The sequence below is a fragment of the Acipenser ruthenus genome, chromosome 11, assembly GCF_902713425.1.
Source record: "Acipenser ruthenus chromosome 11, fAciRut3.2 maternal haplotype, whole genome shotgun sequence".
Lineage (NCBI taxonomy): Eukaryota > Metazoa > Chordata > Actinopteri > Acipenseriformes > Acipenseridae > Acipenser > Acipenser ruthenus.
Genome location: NC_081199.1, coordinates 21,082,644 through 21,102,713, shown reverse-complemented (window position 1 = coordinate 21,102,713; position 20,070 = coordinate 21,082,644). Strand labels below are relative to the sequence as shown.

The 20,070-nt window shown below is 38.3% G+C and overlaps 1 protein-coding gene across 2 annotated transcripts; it reads right to left on the bottom strand.

Moving 5' to 3' along the window:
- Positions 1–1,953: 1,953 nt before the first annotated feature.
- Positions 1,954–19,490, bottom strand: LOC117426117 (eIF5-mimic protein 2-A-like). Of its 2 annotated transcripts, XM_034043431.2 has the most exons (12): positions 19,357–19,490; positions 17,801–17,874; positions 17,527–17,703; positions 13,334–13,428; positions 12,891–12,956; positions 12,663–12,798; positions 11,142–11,251; positions 9,598–9,768; positions 8,881–9,027; positions 8,347–8,485; positions 7,795–7,917; positions 1,954–2,187 (listed from the first exon to the last, which is right to left on the bottom strand). In XM_034043431.2, exons 2-12 carry the CDS (start codon positions 17,862–17,864, stop codon positions 2,153–2,155), a joined length of 1,263 nt encoding a protein of 420 aa, XP_033899322.1. In that variant the 5' UTR covers positions 17,865–17,874; positions 19,357–19,490; the 3' UTR covers positions 1,954–2,152. The 2 variants fall into 2 exon arrangements, with proteins under 2 accessions (XP_033899322.1, XP_033899323.1); XM_034043432.2 differs by lacking the exons at positions 17,801–17,874; positions 19,357–19,490 and having other exon boundaries at positions 13,423–13,428; positions 17,527–17,604.
- Between the last annotated feature and the right edge of the window lie 580 nt (positions 19,491–20,070).

Genomic DNA, 20,070 nt, shown 5'->3' with positions numbered 1-20,070 from the left:
GAATGTATTGGTTGACAAGTCCTTGCTATATGGGGGTCCACTGGAGCTGGAATGAGAAGGTGAGCGAGTGTGCAAGAGAGGCCTGGGGCTGGCTAATGAATAGGTCTTAAGCTGCATACACACTGGACACATTAGAAGTCACTGCAATCAAATGGGAGTACCCACACCAGCAGCGAGCGATGTCGCTTTGAGAATTTTGTGTTGCTAAAAATAGAACTGGTTTCTATTTTTTTTTCGTCACACAACTGGAATGAAACAAACCAAATCAGAAGCAAGGTTAACACCCTTGAAACACGTCAAACACACGCCTCAAAACAAAGTCACGCCTCGCAACAAGTTAAATCATTTTATGCAGTCCCAGTAGTTGTAGCTTGCAGGTGGTGCACTTAGCAGCACCGAGACATTTTTACCCCCCCCCCCGATTATGCAAGTTGCATAAAAATAGGTTTGTTAATCAAAATTAAACCAGACCATACATGCAGTCTATATATCCAGCATTTAAATGCAAAATGTGCACTTTCGCTGGCTTGGTTTGCATTTGATAAGTAACATTTTGTTCACTAAATTGTTCTGTGGCACAAAATCTGTGACAAGAATGTCTTTACATATCACCAAACAAAAAAATTAAATATAGAGGTCCTACTATTCTATACGTTGTAAAACAAAGCCACCAACATGTTTGTATTTTATGCGACACATCCCAACATAACCAAGCTCACAGTTTTGAAGATTGAGCCATATCTGTTCACTGGACTGTTTTAAAAGGAAAAACTAAATAAGTCTTGCATCTTGCCATGGCACACAACCTTGTTCTGCGTATAATTATTCATAAGTAAATTAAGTCAGACAGCTCAAACACTCACCTATGATCTGAGGCATCAGTCTTCAGTAGATTTGAAAAATAGATTTGCAGCACAGCATTGGTAGTAATACAAGTTAAGTGGTGACTTGCACATAACACAGATAATAAAGTTGCACTTTAAAATACTTAATAAAAATGATCAATGAAGGCATTTGTAAAGAAACAATTGATATTGCAGTAAGTTGTATATATAAATGTATAATAAAAATAATTGTTGAAAATATCACTTCAACTATACTATTGTACCGGGCTTCAAATCAGACTACGACTACTGCTGGTACCAAGGAAAATAAATAAACACAAGTACAACTGTATAATTATTACCAATATGATAACAATAAAACTGTTGGATATATAGGGATGTTCAATAACTCTGATCTATAGATTTTACAAGTCCAACCTTTATTTTACAATGGAGTTGTTGGAGGTCAGGGTGGTAACCTTTTATCAAAACAAGACCTGTTTTGTAATTGAACAGCCCATCTGTAGTATGTCCAATAGGAATGCATGGGCGGGGTCGTGTGTTTATTTCCAGTCTTTTGGATCATTTCCAAGTCGTGTCTGGGGTGGATTGACATTCGGCGACTTCGCTTGCTCACATCCAGCGTGGATGCAGCGGTACACAAGACTAGAGTCCTTTAAAATAATCTATTAAATGGGCACTATTTTACACCAGATATTTTGCTTAAGCACAGCAGTGGCACATTAATGAAGTCCATTCAATTTATTTTGTTTCAGTATTAGATCTAAACCAAGATCCCAAACTAAAAATTGGCCAAAACCATCACTGAAATATTTGTCTACAACAATATTTCAGGGCTTCTTAATAAAACCATGAAATAAAAGGCAGTATGTTGTCCAATTTAAATGCCTTTTCACAACAGTAGGAAAATGCAAGAATTACACACGCCATTATAAAACGCATACTCCGTTTTACAGTTCATATGAAACCTGAATCATAACCGTAATTCAAGCGAGGTGGCACACATTATGACATCAGGAGGAACTTAATTTGAGTAATCTGCATGATCCTAAATTGGTCAGTAAACCATTAATGAATTTTACAGTAACAGGGAGACTGATTCACAAGATGCTATATGAAGTGTAAACTTTTATTTTTGATATATAGAAAAAGGAGTTAAAATGAACTTAAAGCCCTTAATTACATCTAAACATTAGTCAGAAATACAGGAGGTAGAATAGAAAGAAATATATAGAAAGACTCCTGTAACAAAACATTCTACAGCTCCTGTTGCTATTTTATTTAACACAAAACCTTTGTTTCAGGGTTTAATCGCCTTCTTCAGTATCCGACTCGTCCGACTCTGAAAACACAAAAAACAAAAACACATTTAAAAATGCATTCCCTGCAAGGCATAGTTTATGAAACATGAAATAAAAGTGGACATGGTGCCTTTTTGTGTTTACATGTAAAACCTCATTTCCCTTTGGAACGCCTACTTTGCCCCGAACGCTACATAAATGGAGGGGGGTCAGATTTAAAATGAGCTATGCTGATGGCCCACTTAGATTCTCATGCTGTTAACTGTGAAAGTCCCCAAAATTTTGTTTACATGAGCAGAAAACAGTTTCACGAAAGATAATCTATGTGTCAGTGTGTGACGTAAATGGTTATTAAAACTTTAATACTTTGTTTTAGTGTTGTTGCCCACGCTGCTTTTCATATATCTGTGTGTGTGTGTGTGTGTGGGGGGGGGGGGGGGGGTGGTTTAGATCTTTTAATAAACTGGGCCAAATCTGAATGGTGGTTGAACAGGCGTTTGGGCTATTGCAAGGGAGGGGGCGGATACTACTGAAGCGAACTGAAGTGAACCACAAGCTTGTTCCCCAAATTATTACTGCCTGCTGTATCCAATCTATCAGGACCGTAAGGTGTTCAGGCAAGCGGAGGAACAGCTATCTCAGTCGCCAGCAGGAATTGTAGAACAGCAATATGAGGAGGGTCCTGCTATTAGAGATGCACTGCTATCTTTACTTTTTTTATAACCCGACGGTGTACTTTTATTTTGTATCACTTGTTTCATTAGCTTATTTTGTATCTCTTTATACCAAATATAGCATCCTAATTTGCGCTGTACTTGTACGACTACTTCTGCTAAATAAAGAATTGGAATATTGGAGTAGTATTGTTGATTCCCTAAGAAATAAGTCGCAAAAATTCCACATTTTATTTTGAGTGGGTTAAACAAATGTTCGTGTTGTGCATTGTATCAAGCTGCCTCATGATATCCTCTTCTTAAAGATTAACACACGAGTCTCTTCAATCACTCCAACAGACGTGATTGGAGGATGAACACAGGTTTTGCTCAGGCATAAATAACTATGAGAAACTGCATTGGAGTATAGTTACACATTTAAACATAGTACTTCGTAGTACTTTACAACAGACGTTTTGACAGTTGTTTGGAAAGCTACTTGGAAGTGTATTCTGAAGTACTGTACAGTAGCTGTAACCACCTGAAGTACTGTACAGTAGCTGTAACCACCTGAATTCACAAACCCACGATGCAGTTTATCAAACATTTTTAGTAATAGTTTTAAAACAAACTTGGAAAATACAATCTGTACGACACTTCACGAGAACTAGTGTTTACATGTAAGTGGGCGTTGATTTCACGATTTCCTGGAATCTCACAAGAAAGACTGACACGGTAAAATACTAAGACCGTTTTTGGGACATTTTCACAAGCTTTGTCTGCCAAGTTTAACGCGCATTGTCCATTCACGTGAAACAAACCAAAATGTAAAACTGGCCTAATGTTACGATAGAGTACAAGGATTAACAAGGAGAGACTACAGTAAATGCCACAGATTTCGGTGCAAGACTAAACATGATTTGTGGTTTTTAGCTGAATGAATTGCTCATTCAGATGACACTGTTGCATTAGCCTACTCACTTTGCAACAGTTTAAGTCTTAATCTCTATGGGCAGAAGGTAGGTGGCAGCTTGCCAGTCTATGTTGCTGTAATTACACAGGAATAGGGCCTTACCCATTTCATGGCTGTGAAAAACAGGACACGGACTGTGAAATTAATTCTGCACTGTGAAATCTGGTTTGTTTAGTGTACTTTTACCCTGCAAGATCCAATGAAGTTATATGTACCGTTACAGATTCCTGATCCAATTGTTAGTTTGTTTCAATTTAAGCTCATCATTAACGGGACAGGATTTATTGATTGACAATTAACAGCCAATAACTGGGCTCTATCCATTGGATTGGTAGACACAGGCATCCAGGGCGGGTTTAGTACAGATCAACTGGTAGTACCGTCCCGCAAGTCAAATAAGACCTACATTTAAAAAAAAGTGTCCAAAATAATCAAAAAGTACTACAATCATTACTGCAGCAGGTCATGTAAAATAATTTGGAAGCCAAATATATACCAAGTAGTAGTATGAGCAGAAAAATACATTAAAAAGCACTGCAGGACAAAAAAAATAAAACATGGTCAGTAACTTCCGAGACTTCTATTTAATTTTTAGTCTGTGGATATATTGTCCAGCTACAGACCCGTCCCTAGGTTGGCGTTGTGTCAATTCCAACAAACTCTGTGGATGCAGAGAAAGGATAAAAAACCTATATATATATATATATATAAATATTTTTTTTTACTGCATTGTGTTGCTTTAAAATAAGCTGCTTTCAGGAGACCCAACAGCTGTTCACTGTTAGACAGAGCACTCTCCATTGCTTTTGCCCAACAGTTTTTGCATGCAGCAGAAGAAAACATGTGCTTTTCTTTTTAACCAGCACTTCATTTTTTTTTTTTTTTGAACTTCACACAGCTCTATTTCCACCTATTTTTCACAGTATTAATTTATGTGTTTAACTACTGGATAGTTAGTTACTTGCATGCAGTACATATCAAATGAAAGGCCACAAAATGTTACATATGGAAGTTGCAATAGGATCAGGCATACTACACGTGGCAGAGATGAGAATATATGAAAAAAAAAAAAAAAAAAAAAAAAAACACGCTTCTCCCCAAAAAAAGTTTGGTCACTGCTTTATATATTGTAATCATAGATGGCAACCCCCCCCCACAATGCACAACTGAACCACAATATGAAATGAACATACCGCCCCTTTCATTCTAGCTGCTTTAATGACACAGCAATAGACGTAACGAAACCAAAGCTGTGAACTCTGTCACGTGATGACAGGCTTAACTTCAGGCAGTCGTAGTTCCGGCTAGGAGTACTGCATACACACACTGAATAAGTCTTTGGAAAGACCGGAGTCTGTACTTTTAAACAAGCCACAAATAATGTTTTATACGGTGCCCGAGCAATACGTGCGTAACCTTTGGTGCACTGGTGCCCCAAAATGAATGGGGCTGCGTTTTAAGAGTTAAAGCGAAAGTCACCACTTGCAAAACACCTAGATAGACTTAATCCCCCCCACCCAAAAAAAACGGTTTACTTATACTGCAGTGTACCGAGTTTCTATAATGCTTAAAGATAGCGGCCAAGAATCACGTACGAGAGAATAGTCTCGCGGCACTTAGCCAGCACTACTATTTTATTTATTTTTATTTTTTTAAAACTTTAAAAACCAGAACTACTCAGAATGCGGCTCATAGCGCTTTCGTCACCGACACCCACTTCTTTAGATCTTGTTGTAGCGTTACAGGCAATCCAAATTGTGTGAAAAACAGAGTAGCTTGGTGTCTTAAAATATCTCTCTGCTGGATTTTCCTGCACTGAAAGCTACAGATATGCGGGAGCAACTTGGAAAATGCGCAATTCCCGCGGTGAAATTCAAGCCCTGTAAATAAATTATGGACAAGTATTTACACCAAAGACAGGGAACGAAGAAAAATAGCATTTCAGAATAGTCCGAGTTACTGTTTCATACAATGACGTTTCAAACCAGAACAGTTATTTTTGGCTTTAACAAACGCAACAAATCAGAGCAATTCTCTGGATTTTGTTTTCTTTTAGCGTTTCTGCCTGTTAGTCTCATGCTTTTGTTAACTTCACGGCTTTAAATGTTTAAATTTTGCCGTTTTTAACTACATTCATACTTTGTTACATTGTGAAAAATAAGACTTAAATAATCATAAATTTCACGATTTTCGACTTTTATAATGTTATGACAAATTTATGAAAATATAAGATTAATTTGGTAGGGCCCTGCACATGATGTTGACCAGGGATGCCAATAAGTGGTTTTAGCCAGGGTTTATTTACGCAATAAACAGGTTTATTACTACAAGTTAACCCTATGAAAAGGTCCATGCCATGTTAATTGGCCCGCCAGCAGGACAGTACTCAAACTAATTTTACTCGGACACTAACAGACAGACGCGAGTGTGGGGCATTGACGTAAAAGGCAGGCTTGTGGCTTTCAAACATGCCCTCATTTGTGTATTTCCGGTCAATCGCTAGATCGTGGCGAAGAGAAGTTGTCAGAGCAAAGTGGAAGCACTGAAGGGAAGACGCTCGGTCATAGTTGAGAACTCCGAATTTTCAAAAAGAATTAAATAAAACATAGAAAATGGCTTCATCTGAAGGACAGAAGCGGAGATATACTGCACAGGAAGCTTTTTATTTGATTGAAGATCAGAGTGACAGTTCTGGGTCTGAAAAAGAGCTGCGATTTTGCAGAAGGACTGGATCCACAGATAGACAAGTAAGAATATAATATTTCATGCTGTAACCATATATTATTCTGAAACTAATTCCTACATTTTATGTATTATATTTTGAGAGTTATCAAATACGCTTCGTGATCACCTGGATTTATTGAAAAACAGTAGTGAGAAGATAGGATAGTGCTGTGTCAGTGTGCCCCGCCCATGTGTGTGTTGTGTTGCGTGTGGTGTGTTAATGTTGGTGTATAGGTTTTGGTGCACGGGATATAAATGCGTCTGTGTAGCACGAGTGATTTAAAATATATAGTCGTATTTAAGCACGGGGATGCATAATCACTTCACGTGCAAATAAAGTATGTAATAGTATGTGAGCACAGGATTGCACAAATTAGTTCATGTGCTGGGATTCAAGTGAATAATTAATTAGTAATTGAATCCCAGCACAACAGTATATATAGATGCATGTTTTACTCACTCTGGGTTGTGTGTTCAGGGTGAAAGAACAGGAGACAGTGAGGAGGTAAAAGCAAGAACAATAAAAATAAATAACAGCTACCCGTACTTATTTGGTGTTCATGCCGTTTGTTAGCGTGTTCATTTTGTTTGTCTATTTATTTCGACCTCAATTGCCATGTTCTGTTTTGTTCAAGGTTATTTTCTGCGTGTTAAACTCACTGAGTGCCGCAGCGTCTCAGTTTCACCTGCAAGTACTGTCCGTTTCTTTCTGGCCTGACGTCACCCCTACAGCCAGCCTGTTCACAGTCAGCAATGTATTTTTCACACTTTTAGCTTGTTTTGCGTTTTTGGTAATATGTGTGTGTGTATATATTATATATAGCTGTAACTTTTCTAAATGTTCCAGTTTCACAATCTTTTTTTCACATGTTCCCAACACGTTGAACTTTGAATGTAAAAAACCAAAAGGTTACTGACATGCCTAAAAGTTATTTATAATAAATATTGTTTGCTAAAAAACAATTTTTGTGTGGTTTTGGTTCTGTACTAAATAGGGTGGGTATCAATTGAATTTTACTTTTTATTGAACCTCAGTTTGTGCCGATTAATTCTATAGGACATGTACAAAAAATACAGTTAGAGTTATAAGCATAAATTGCAAAACAGGCGAAAATAGCGCAGACTTTAAAAGGATTAACCTCAGACAGCTGGTCTATCGGGCATCTCTACTGAAAGTGCATGGCACGCCACAGCATCTTGTCTAAAACGCTTCATGGTGGAAGGATTTGGAACACTACTATAAAAGGAAGTTAAAGGATCATACATCATTGTTAGCACTCAATATAAAGTCTACATACCTTCTTCTGCATTTTTTAGCCACTCAACAAATTTCTTCATTTGTTCTAGGAAAACACTTTTTCCTTTAGCAACATGGGCATCCGTGTACCATTTCAGAATAGCTTCTTCACTCAATACATCAGCTGCAAGGATGAGAGAACCCAAAAAAAAAAAAAAAAAAAAAATTAGAAGCAGCTCAATTAGTTCAGATACAGTACATCTGCGCTACAAGGCCCTTCATCCTAACAAATCTGGACCTCAAAAAAAAAAACCTTAGAAAAACACTGTCAACATCTGTACGCACGGGATGCCACCTCCGCAGTGAAGTCAACTCTTGGAAACTATATTGATCCTTTATGGGGGGGGGGGGGGGGATAATAAATTGAGGATCCGATTAACTTTTCATGTCAAACTTTGCGTCAGCTGCTTGATGAGATTCTGGGATCAATAAGCTACTAAACAACCAAACAAGCAAGATGGCCTGAATGGCCTCCTCTCGTTTGTAAACTTTATGTTCTAAGGAGTCAAGCAGCAAATTGACAATGGACAGGGAGAGCCATGCACAAAGTTACCTTTGTAAAGAAGCACCACAATTTTCTGAAAGGTCTTCATGAAATGAATGTTGTCGTAACAGTAGTCTTGAATCTTGACCATCAGAGTGAGCTCCGAGAGGCCTTGGGAAGAGAAGGCTTTGAGGAGAGGGCTGTATTGCTAGATAAGAAAACAGAAGGGGGGGGGGGGGGGGGAACACATTAAAACTGATTTACAGTGGTCAGAATACACCCTTAAATAAAACACATGTCCCTTTGACTAAGTACAATAAAAGCAGTAACGGCAACCAATATACAGATTGGCATACAAAGTGGACAAAACTGCAGATAACAGGAGTAACTCTGATTATGGTTCAGTTTGGTGCCACATAGCCAAGACTTCCTTTACAAAAAAGGATCTCTTACAGCCAGAGACAAACAGTGGTCCTTTAAGAGGTAATGTAATCATTTACATCACGGCTTTGTGCAGGTTAACCCTGGACTGCAACCACAAACATAGTCATGCAAACTGAGGATTGACAGATAGAGGGGCTGCTGACTGGGTGACTTCTTTACCTTCAAGTGTTTCATGGCTTGTTCAGTTACCAGCTCTTCCTTTTTATTCCACTCCACAGCACTCATCACGCTTGTCCACACAATGCCAATCATGGTCTGCTCGGAGATGTTGGTTTTCTTCATCTCCTCTTTGACATACAAGATAATCTGGAATGACCAAAGGTAAAACGACAGTAAGACTCCAGCCACTGGCAACAGACTGTGGCTGCCAATTAACCTACAAGACAATACAAATTAATGCGACCCATTTACCAAGTAGATTACTAAAATACGACTTCCAATGTACTTCCAATGCCATCTCAAGCCAGTTTATTTGGCTTTTGTTTCAGAGAGGAATGTGGCCTTGTTAGCAGAGACCAACAGGATACTCGAAATGAACACACATTCTGTAGCCATTCCACTCAACTTCTTAGGTTGAGTAACTTGAGTGTTTAACTCCAAGTTACCCATGTGCAAATTTCAGAGAGGCTGGCTTAGAGGGCTTTCAATAAATCTCTCCACATGGAGGAACAAAGTCCCTGTCTACAGGTATGGACCCAAGACTCCCATTGTATAGCAGTTTGATCCATTTCTAGTTTTACTACACACCTGAGCTTGTTACCGCTGCACTGTGGCTAATCTAGCACGTTGTAAAACCTGGAATGGGTGAAACTGCTATACAAAAAGGAGTATTATTTCCATCGCTGCAGTCTACATATGCACACAATGAACCCGTACATCTTTGAACGGCTCTCCACGTGACATCTGTTCCTGAAGCTCTTTCTGCAGCTCCTTGCGAGCGCCGATCGACTGCTGGTTCCGAGCGAAGTCAGACAGCTCCTTTAGTCCGGCATCAGTGAAATATTTAGAGAAGTGTTCACAGCTCCTCTTATTGGCAGGAAACAGTTCCTGAAAAGAAGACAAAACTGTTCAGGGTAATGTCGCGAAACAATTCTACAACAGTAAAGGTGTTAAAAGGACCATTATTTTATTGTGTTACATGTTCATATGTGTTGCTATAATTGTTTAAGCAAGGTGTGTGTACCGTTTTAATTTTATTATTTTTTTTTTTTTCACTTTGATATATAGATTTTTTTTTTTTAACTTTTAAATTGCATTCCCTGCCTCAAGATGGCTTCCCATGTACCCACATGGACCTCTCAGAACTACATTTCCCATCATCCTCCTGCTCACATGTAACAGATAGATTTACCAATGTAAAAACAAATTAACACAACACACACTTTAAGTAAACAGTTGTAGCAACACAATAAAACAAAAAGGTCCTTATGCCCTTTAAGGCAATTGCAAAAAGCAGTAGTATTAAGTGCAGACTACAAAATCACGAGTGTGCCAATGTCATAAAGCCATATTTAATATTTTTTACAATGCTTTACGCTGTAGCTTTTTTGGTTTAACCTTTAGCGGTCCATTTATTCACCGCCTGTCGTGTGTCAGGTCCAATTTATTTTCACACGCGCCGTTTATTTTACATGTGCTGTTTAAAAGTAATTTTATTCAAAGTAAAACAGGTTTAAAAGGCACTGCATATCAACAGGACACTCAGTACTGCATCTCCAGCCCCACCCCTTGTTCGCTGTATTTACCACATACCTCTTCATAGTCATGCATACTGATAAATCATCTCCAGATCACTCATTTGATCATCACACTCCTCAATAATGCGATCCAAGTCATTATTTTATTACTATAACATCTCCAAAAGCTTGGCAAATGTGCGACAGTCTGAGCGTTGGATGCGGAAGCAGCTATCTTGCTTGTTTATGTCCGCGTTAGGTCTGTGGTGCATGGGATTATGTGTATTGCTCAGATCTGCCCCTTTTTTTGGCTTCTCTCGACTCTGATCAGTCTCACCATTGGCCATTGAAAGGTTTTCTCTGCTTTTTCCGGAGAAAAAACAACTAGTGACCTGTGCTTGACATCTGTCAGAGTCCGACAAAAGACCGGAAAGGGAAAATTGTAATGTCGGACCTAAGGACCACAAAGGGCCAAGAGCAGCACGGAAATATGCTGAACTGGTTCATGTCAATTCAATCCGACTGTACAAGTATTTTAATTTAGCCAATGTAGCTCATATGGCTTTCCTGAATAAACAATTTAATAAATTTTATACATTATAAACAGTGAAAAGAAAGCAGTACTTTTGATTAGGTACAACATAAATGCCAAGTCATCTGCAGTTTCTTGAAAAGCATATCAGTTTATGGTAGATCTAGTATTAAGGGTACGGCTTGAGTTCTGGTCTCTAGCTTAGTGTTTACCATTAGTCGGTTGTCCATGCCAACCTTCCTCAGACTGCTAGCCACAGAACCAATGTCCTTCTCATTAATCCAGGCTTTGAACAGTTTCACAGCAAATGCTGCAGAGACACCTGAAATAAGAAACACATACAAGAACAAAGTCAAGGCACAGCTTCTTTGACAATGCACAGAAGAGAGGACTACGGAACAGAAGCAGTAGTGATATTTTGGGGGCAGAACTGAAACGACTGTGGTACATAGCAGCTTTATATAAAAGTTATTGGATTTTACACAATAGCCCTATCCAAAAAAAATTCCAAACAGAAAGCTGTTCCAGATATATGGAAAAATGTGGAATAATCAAGTCAGACCGCCTCCTCCAGATACCCTTTGCAGGGGATTTCACCCCCAGGAGTGGGGTGGGGATATTAAGTCAACTAGGCACACACTGACAGTGCCCCAAAAAAGGCAGATATATATATATAGATATATATATATATCTATATATATATATATATATATATATATAGGGGCAAAATTTGAGTATACGACAGAGCAACTTTATTTGCCATACAGTTTGCTTTTCCACAATGGCACCATTCTAGAGCACCGTGTTTTTCGCAAAGACGTTATAGCGCAAAATAACAAAATGCAACATATAAGCTAAAAATAATAAAGCAAACATAGAATGACTTAAAACTGGGAGGGTTATACAACAAATACTTTAAACAAATACTTGCAATCGTTGTCAAGTTCAGCCGTTACCATAGACAGGGTCTGAAGTGAAACGGAAGCTCTGACTAGCACTTGCGCTGATGTATAATTTGGAGCGAGTAGTATGGGAAGATACCGTTAAGCATTAGCGGTTTACTCCTTTTGGGGAAAATATGGCTGGTTTGCTTGTACTGTATTTTGCATTAGTATGCCAATTTTTTTTATTTTTTTATTTATTTATTTTTTTTAAGTGGTGCAAACTTTGCACTGGAGCAAATGCTGTTTTGGTTTTGAATGAATGAATGAGCTTTGCGTTTAAATACCGAAAAACCCCAAGCTTGTTGTATACGCTCTGCATCAGTGCAATGGGATTGAAATACAATAACTTTTTTTTTTTTTTTTTTTTTTTTAAATGGGTAGATTGCTGTTTGAGCAATTATAACAACCCCGCCGCAATAGTAGGGCAGCGTAAATATATCTTATTTTATTGTATTTTTATAGCAGGCATGGGCAATATTTATTAAAATTGACAGTTAATTAAAAAGTGGGTGACTGTACATTACTGTTACTGATGCTAATGAGAAATGATGTAACTAAAACTGTGCAAGGTCTGTTGGTCAATGTTTAAAAAAATAAATAAATAAAAAAAAGGGACAATGTTTAACACATGTAGTTAACATATGTAGTATACTATACTATTACTGACATGAATGTATCCAATAATGTGAAATAAAGCTAAATGTGAAATTATAAATAAAAAAAGAATTTCACAGGGCTCTATGCCTTCCTATGAAGCACTTACTATGGACACATATTGTGAGCACTCACCTTCCTTGACCAGGTTCTCATTGTAGAGACTGATCACAATTGAGGCAGATAAGGTCCCATTCCCCAGTAGAATGCCAGTCAGCATCGCCAGTTTGTTGCGCTCAGATTCTGTGAAACCCTTTAAAAACAGCAGCAACTGGAACAGAAGACAGAACTAACTTAGGTCATCTGACCACCAACAGTCAACACAATGCAGGCTACCATTCCATATAGTTGAAACAGCCTTACCTTCTTGATTTCCTCTTCAAACCCTTTCTCCAGGTACTTGTAACGCCTTATTAGCTTATTAAAAACCTGCAATATAAAAATGGCAAGACGTTCTGGTAACCAAGGCTTTACAAAAAAAAGATGCACTATATATTCAGCTTGTATTCAGGTTTCATTTCTGTAAATTCCTCAAGCAGTATTATAAAACTTGTTTGCATAAACACTACCAAATACTAATGATTGACAGTTAATTGTAATTTACAGTGGATTTCTACTTCTAGACGGTGACTTTTTGTAGAAGTACTTCTTTATACCAGATTTAGAGAAAGAAATATTTGAAAATAGGGAATGCATAATTCCAGAGAAACACAAATTTAAAAATAAATAAAAGAAAAATTGACAGTGCTTCTGGAAATCAGATTCATTTAGCAGGCTGCTTATAAAAATGCATGTTTAACACTAACCTGAGCGTATGCTTGCATGGTCTCGAGATCTTCTTGTGCTGTGAAAACACAGAACTCCGTACGAGTCAGGTCATCGGACAAAGTACCACCTGGGGCTGAAGTCGAGAGAAAACCAAGAGTTAACTTAACTCATCTGTTTATAACACATTGAAGACTGAACAGTTAATCAGGAAAGGCACACTGTAAATCTGCACAATCATTGTAAAATCTTCAAACCAAGAGATGGGTGGAGGTAAAAAACAGACGAGCGTCAAAATGGGCTTAACGTGAACAAATGCCACAAGTCTCCATCAGTCATTTTACACTCATGCCGGGTAACATCCTGGTGTAACTTGGTTAGGATTGTAGCAATATACTAAACCTCACAATACAAAACATATCACAATATGCACAGAGGTCACGCTAGCTTTTCTGTTCATGCTTCCCTTAAAACACACATGCCCAAAATTTTGCATCTCATCCATCAGATACTAAATGATCAGTTGTTAACACAAAGGCTAATAAACTCCAGGGATGTGCATTTTGGTACATTTTTATGAACGTTTAAACAATCTGTCTGTGTATAGATATACATATGAATTCAGACACTTCATTATGCTAGTTGTATATACCAACAGTAGACTGTTCCCATGACAATGGGACGGGATTCCAAGCAGTGTTTGTTGCCTTCATTTACATGTCTTTTTGCATTCCAATAACAGCGTCACCGTTTCTGCTTCGTGAATATTCTTGAAAATCTGTATATCTGCGTGTATATGCACCTTTTTCACACTCATTACAGTACATCTTGCCGTCTCAAATAAGTCACGGGTACTTCATCTCCCATCCAGAATAAAGAACATATTTTTCATTTGCATTTTTCTGCTTGCAATTGCTGTGGTCACTGTAATACAGTATCGGGAAGCAAGCAAAATGTTCTCCAAGATGGAGCTGACCACCAGACAATATGGAATAAATAAATGTATTACTTGTCATGATGCATATGCATCAACACGTAATATGATATGAAATCAACTAAATTAGTATGTGTATATTAATAATTATAATAACAGTAACAGACAAACTAACATTAATAAAAACTGTCAAACTAAAGTGACACAGTACCCCTACACACGTTAAATGCAGCAGTAATAAGACATGCACATTATTTAATGGTGAAGCAATTCACCAGAAATGGAAACATCAAATTGCTTGGTGACTTGTGTCTGGTTCAGGTTTAAGAGGTCGAACAAATTTCCAACTTCTTGTAGCAAAAGAAACAGCGGCACATTTTGCTATTTTGGTGTTCTCTCTGCCTCGCTTCTCCACTGCTCCCGATCACCGCTCGCATCCAGTTCAAGACTCTTGTACTCGCCTACTGATTCCATGACCAGACTGCACCCAGCTACCTCCAGACCCTCATCTCTCCCTACATCCCCACCAGACCTCTCCGCTCCTCCTGCAATAGAAGACTGGCTGTACCTTATCCACCCTCACCCTACAGTGGTGGAATTACCCTCCTACAGATGTCAGGACTGCCCAGTCCCTGACTACCTTCCGGTGCCTCCTCACGACACACCTCCCCAGACAACACCTGTAAAACTCAACTCCCCTTCTACTCTATATAGCACTCTGCCTTTAATGCACTTCTGTTCCCTATTTTACTGCATTTAATCCTACACTTAACCCAATCTGTAGTATTTTGCATTTCACGAATGTTAACTATCAACACTTATCTGCCCGGATATCAAATCATACTGGGTTTTGTATTTGCTCTTATTAGGACTGAAGTCATTGTATTTTGTATCTTGCTCTTAATTGGACTAATTCTTGATAAGTATTTTTGTATACAACTCTAAGTTGCCCTGGGTAAGGGCATCTAAGAAATAAATAAATTTGGATCAATGAGGTGCACTCATGGAAATCAAAATACAAAACGAGTCAATGACATAACGGTGGTTCTGTAAAGATTTAATAAATCAAGGTCGGTGTGCCTCAAGACACTCGCAATGACAAGTTGCTTTTGAAAAGGCTGAAAACAAATTTAAAATTTCAGTTTGATGACAATGAGTTACCAGGTTACATGGCTTGAATTTCAGCGTGGAATAGCAGGAATCGCACATTTTCCAAGTTGCTCCCGCATTTCTGCAACTTTCAGAGCGGGAAAATCCCGTACAGATATTTTAAGACACCAAGCTACTGAATTTTTCACCCAATTTAGAATGCCTGAAACGCTACAACAAATGTAAGGAAGTGGGTGTCAGTTCTGAGTCGTTCTGGTTAAAATAAATAAGAGTAGTGCTGGATATTTTAAGTGCCACAAGCCTATTCTCTCGTACATGATTCTCAGCCTCTATATTTAAGCATTATAGAAACTCAGTACACCGCAGTAAGTAAACAGTTTTGAAAAAAAAAACAAAAAAAACGACAATATTAAGTCTACCTAGGTGTTTTGCGAGCAGCGACTTTCGCTTTAACTCTTAAAACCCAGCCCGATTCATTTTGGGGCGCCAGCGCACCGAAGGTTACACACATATTACTCAGGCACCTTAAAAGCCACCTACCAGGTTCAATGGGTTTTCCAAAGACGTATTCAATGTGTGTATGCGGTACTCCTAGCTGGAATTATGATCGCCAGAAGTTAAGCCTCTCATGACAGAGTTAACAGCTTAGGTTTCGTTTTGAGTCTATTGCTCCGTCACTGCAGCAGCTAACAGTAAACGATGTGAAATTTCTTTAAAAAACAAACAAAAAAAAACTGAGGTCTGCCTTCCTGCTCTCAAAAGCCTACAATTAAAGTACTGCACTGATAACAATGTTTATGAATGCCGACATTTATTACATCTGGCATATTAAATATGTAGACCTACTAACTAAATAATTCTACTAATGTACACCTTTGTATTTAAGAAGGAACTACAGGTTTGTTAATGTAATTAATTGGTACATTTTTATATTGTAGCTTCACAGCATGTTTACGTCTCATGACAAAAACATGCATTATGATTGGGTTGCATAGTTGTTGCCTGTGTGTTGCCAGCTTCTCGACTGCAGGTTCGTCTCTCATTTGACCACTGCAAACTGCAAGGCAACACGTGTTCCTCTTGTTGCCGTCGCCAAAAGTCGCCTGTGTGACCAGGCCTTTAGGAGGTGTCCCACAGAGGACTACTGTACATGTGCAGTCAGAAGATGCTGACTGCTTAGCAAAAAAACTTCCAATTGACAACTGCTTCGCCACATTGTCAGACACTGGTCTGGCACCAGAAATGCCTAAAAGTAAATATCCTTAATATTGCTGCGCAAGCCAAAAGCTTATTGCTGCCACCTACAGGACTGGAGTGTACCTTAAATCAAGGCTGTTATTCTAGAACAGTTTTTTTTTTTTTTTTTAAACAAGCATTTACAGTCATTTTGCTGCAGGGTAATAGATTACCACGAATATGCATGTCTGCGTCCCTTTCCCATTCTGTGCGTCCCATGAATGCAAGACAAAATATTTTTTCCTCCAACGGATTTATTTTGTGTATAGGACGCAACATTTTACATTAACACGACTTCTGCATGCAGGTTGTGATACAACATGGATTACGAACCATGTGATTGTCCAGATTACTTGTACGACACATAAAATAACTATCACTTAATTGACCATTTCATCTTGGGTTTTCACCCACACTTCATTTCACACTTGGATTACACTGCCAGTACTGATAAAGTATTAGTCACATATGCCGTAGTGAAGATTGCAGGAATTGTAATTTTCTATAGTATTTAATTCCAAGACCCATTAACGTAACAGCACATTTATGAAAAAAATGCCAACAGAAGAAAAAAATAAAAAATTGCACTCTGATCCACATCTCACAAAGACTAACGGGCATTTTACAGCAATTCCTTCCAGTCGTGAAAAAAAACTGCACGATTCTGGCAAGTTCAAGTTGCCTTTAAACTGGCAAATCCCCATTTGAGAAACGTAGTTCTGACTGTGCCACACATCCATAGTGAACCTTAATGAACAGATGCATAGCAGTTTGATCTACTCCAGGTTTTACTAGGAACTTGATTAGTGTATAGGCAACAAGCTCAGGTATGCATTACTCAGTAAAACCAGGAATGGATCAAACTGTTATGCAATGGGGGTATTTCTACCCCTGCAGAGAAGCCCAACAAAACTTGAACCTTTGAAACTAATTTATTTAGATTTATTTTCTTACCCAGCATTCCACCAGCCACCAGGATGTCAAACAGGGTCTCTGCATAGCGACGATAGTCAAGTTTTCCGCCAGAGGCATCAAGGAATTTAGCTACTGCTTCCAAGTCGGTGCCAGTTTGATTCAGACCTTGAACAATACTTTCCTGAAACTGAGTAGGGTCAAACCTCTCCTTTTCATCTGCAGAAAGAAAACCAAATAATCAAGTACATAAAGAAAAAGGATGAATTCAAAATTGTATAAAACCGTGTACACAAGCCGGGCAAATATACAATACCTCTTTTCCTAGTTTTAAAACGCTGGCCTGTTAGCGTTGGCTTTTGCTGCTTTTGATTATTCATAAAAGACACCCTGGGGGGAAGAGAAGAGGAAAAAAAAAAAAAGAGAAATTTAAAATGCAGTTGAGATATTTAGTTAATCCCAAATTTATGTATATGATCACCTGATTATTCAGATGCAAAGCAAACATTTAAAATCTGGTGTAATTGTCATCTCTCAAGCAGCATTTACCAGACCTTATTGGCAGTGTTTGAGAGTTGATCTGGGAAGATGACGCCATTCGTCAGTGCAAATATAGCACAAAACGACCACATTACAGTTTAGGGCTACAGACAGGATTGTAATTAACTAACGCAGGGTAGGGAGGCTGGATCGACAGGGAGCCAACTGGCTGCTTTGAGTTAATGTAGGTATATTTGTATACAGTTTATAAATTACTGATATTATGAATATTGACCAGGTGTTTGGAGCACGTTCAAACACTAATCTGGCCCCTTGTTTTCAGTTTAAATTAAATACATCCTTCACGCATGCCTTTAAACTATACTGTCCTGCAAAAATAATGACAGAAATCCGGGGCATTTTGTTTCCATGCGGGACAAAACAAAAACTAGAATTCCCAGAAAGAGCATTCCATTTGCTCACCACCAACAGACTGAAAAAGCTCCCAGCAGCGGTTTTGCACAAACTTGTTTGCATAACACTCCACACTCACGGAGTCAGACAACACAGCCACAGAAAGATTTTACATGTGTCTTAAGATTGGAGAGGACCAAAACAGATGCAATCTCCCTCCAATGTAGAACCCCACACGGCGACCTGAACACATTCTCTTATTTCGGCCTGAGTGCGCAGTCTCACGTCACAGGAAGGTCGACATTGTTTCCGATACATTACTAACGGCATTTAACCGAGATTTGTAAAATTTGAAAAGATAAAGTTGAATTTAATAAACTGAAAACAATCCACCGAATCGCGATTGCTAGCTCAAATTTGACGTAGAGTTATCAACCAAAAAAGCAGCTTTGTGCAAACGAGATTCCATGCACACGCACAACAAAGAAACGCGTCCACGTTGAAAAGTTTTCTCTTCGTGTCAGACAATTTACACACCTTTCACACCAGCTAATCTTACGTTACAGAAAACAAGTCAGATTTACAATGTAGCCATCATATGTATTAATAACCATAACGCTAGAGCGGAAACATGAAAATAAATGCCAGACGTTACTTCCCATAACAAGGCCCAGGCATCGTACTCATTACTAATTTTAACCACATTTATATAAAAAAAACAAAAAATAAAAAAATATAGTCGTATCATCACCCACGAAGATAGGCCCGTTTTATCACAGAACTATCCGTCGACACAGTCGTTAGGCTAATGTCAATATGTCATTTTCACTGAGAGATACATTTCCAAATAAAAGTAGGCCGGGGAAATCAGCTACAATGGTTTTAACTCGAGAAAAAACATGATTAATAAATAAAACGCCAACCTACACAACGTCGCGGCTTAACTAATTTCAGATGTAATGACGAGGAAATACTTACCGAAATTAATTCAGATAAAAAACAGCAAGAGAAACAAAAAACACTGCAAAATCCTCCAAACGTTTAATTATATCAAATTCAACCTGAATATAAGCCAGTGCGGCGGCGGCGTCGAGATAATACCACTTGGGCTGATCCACTGGCATAGGGGTCGCTCACATGCGAGAAGATAACCTCTGTTTGATCTCCCATTTTCAAGAATTAATTTCACAATACAGATCAAGCTACTTTTACATTTTTTAAATATATTGTTAATAGAATCATATATAAATAATGTTATTTTTACACAGCGAAATATTAAAAGGGATGCTATTTACCTGTAAAATAGTTAGATCGTCCGGCGCTGCGCCTTTACTAAGTCAAATCTATTGTGCTACAGCCGAGGGGTCCTAGCCTGGTACGAAATATAAAATGTACTTTCAAAGTGATTTGTAAACCCCCACACCTCAGTCATCTATGTTTACATTTCTACATAATCTACGTTTACTTATATATTTAATGTTTGGATACATACAAATATACATGGTTGAATCGTGTACTGTGACACTTGAGACACCCCCTTTTTAATTGCGTTTATAAAGTCCTTTGGCATGGTCCAATATGGTATTGTCACGCAACGTGAGCGTGACGCCTGAATCTCGGTTATTGCTCAACAAGCCTCCGACTGACGCTATACCAAACATGTTGTTTTGCTCAAGGCACGATATACGTAAG

Bases quoted from the DNA above. Each gene is read 5' to 3' on its own strand.
- LOC117426117 (XM_034043431.2), bottom strand. From the start codon at position 17,864: ATGAATAATCAAAAGCAGCAAAAGCCAACGCTAACAGGCCAGCGTTTT. The intron at 13,429-17,526 runs GTAAGAAAATAA...TCTCGACTTCAG, and splicing joins GGTGGCTGGTGGAATGCTGG to CCCCAGGTGGTACTTTGTCC. The intron at 9,769-11,141 runs GTAAACACTAAG...TCTTCTTTTCAG, and splicing joins GCATGGACAACCGACTAATG to GAACTGTTTCCTGCCAATAA.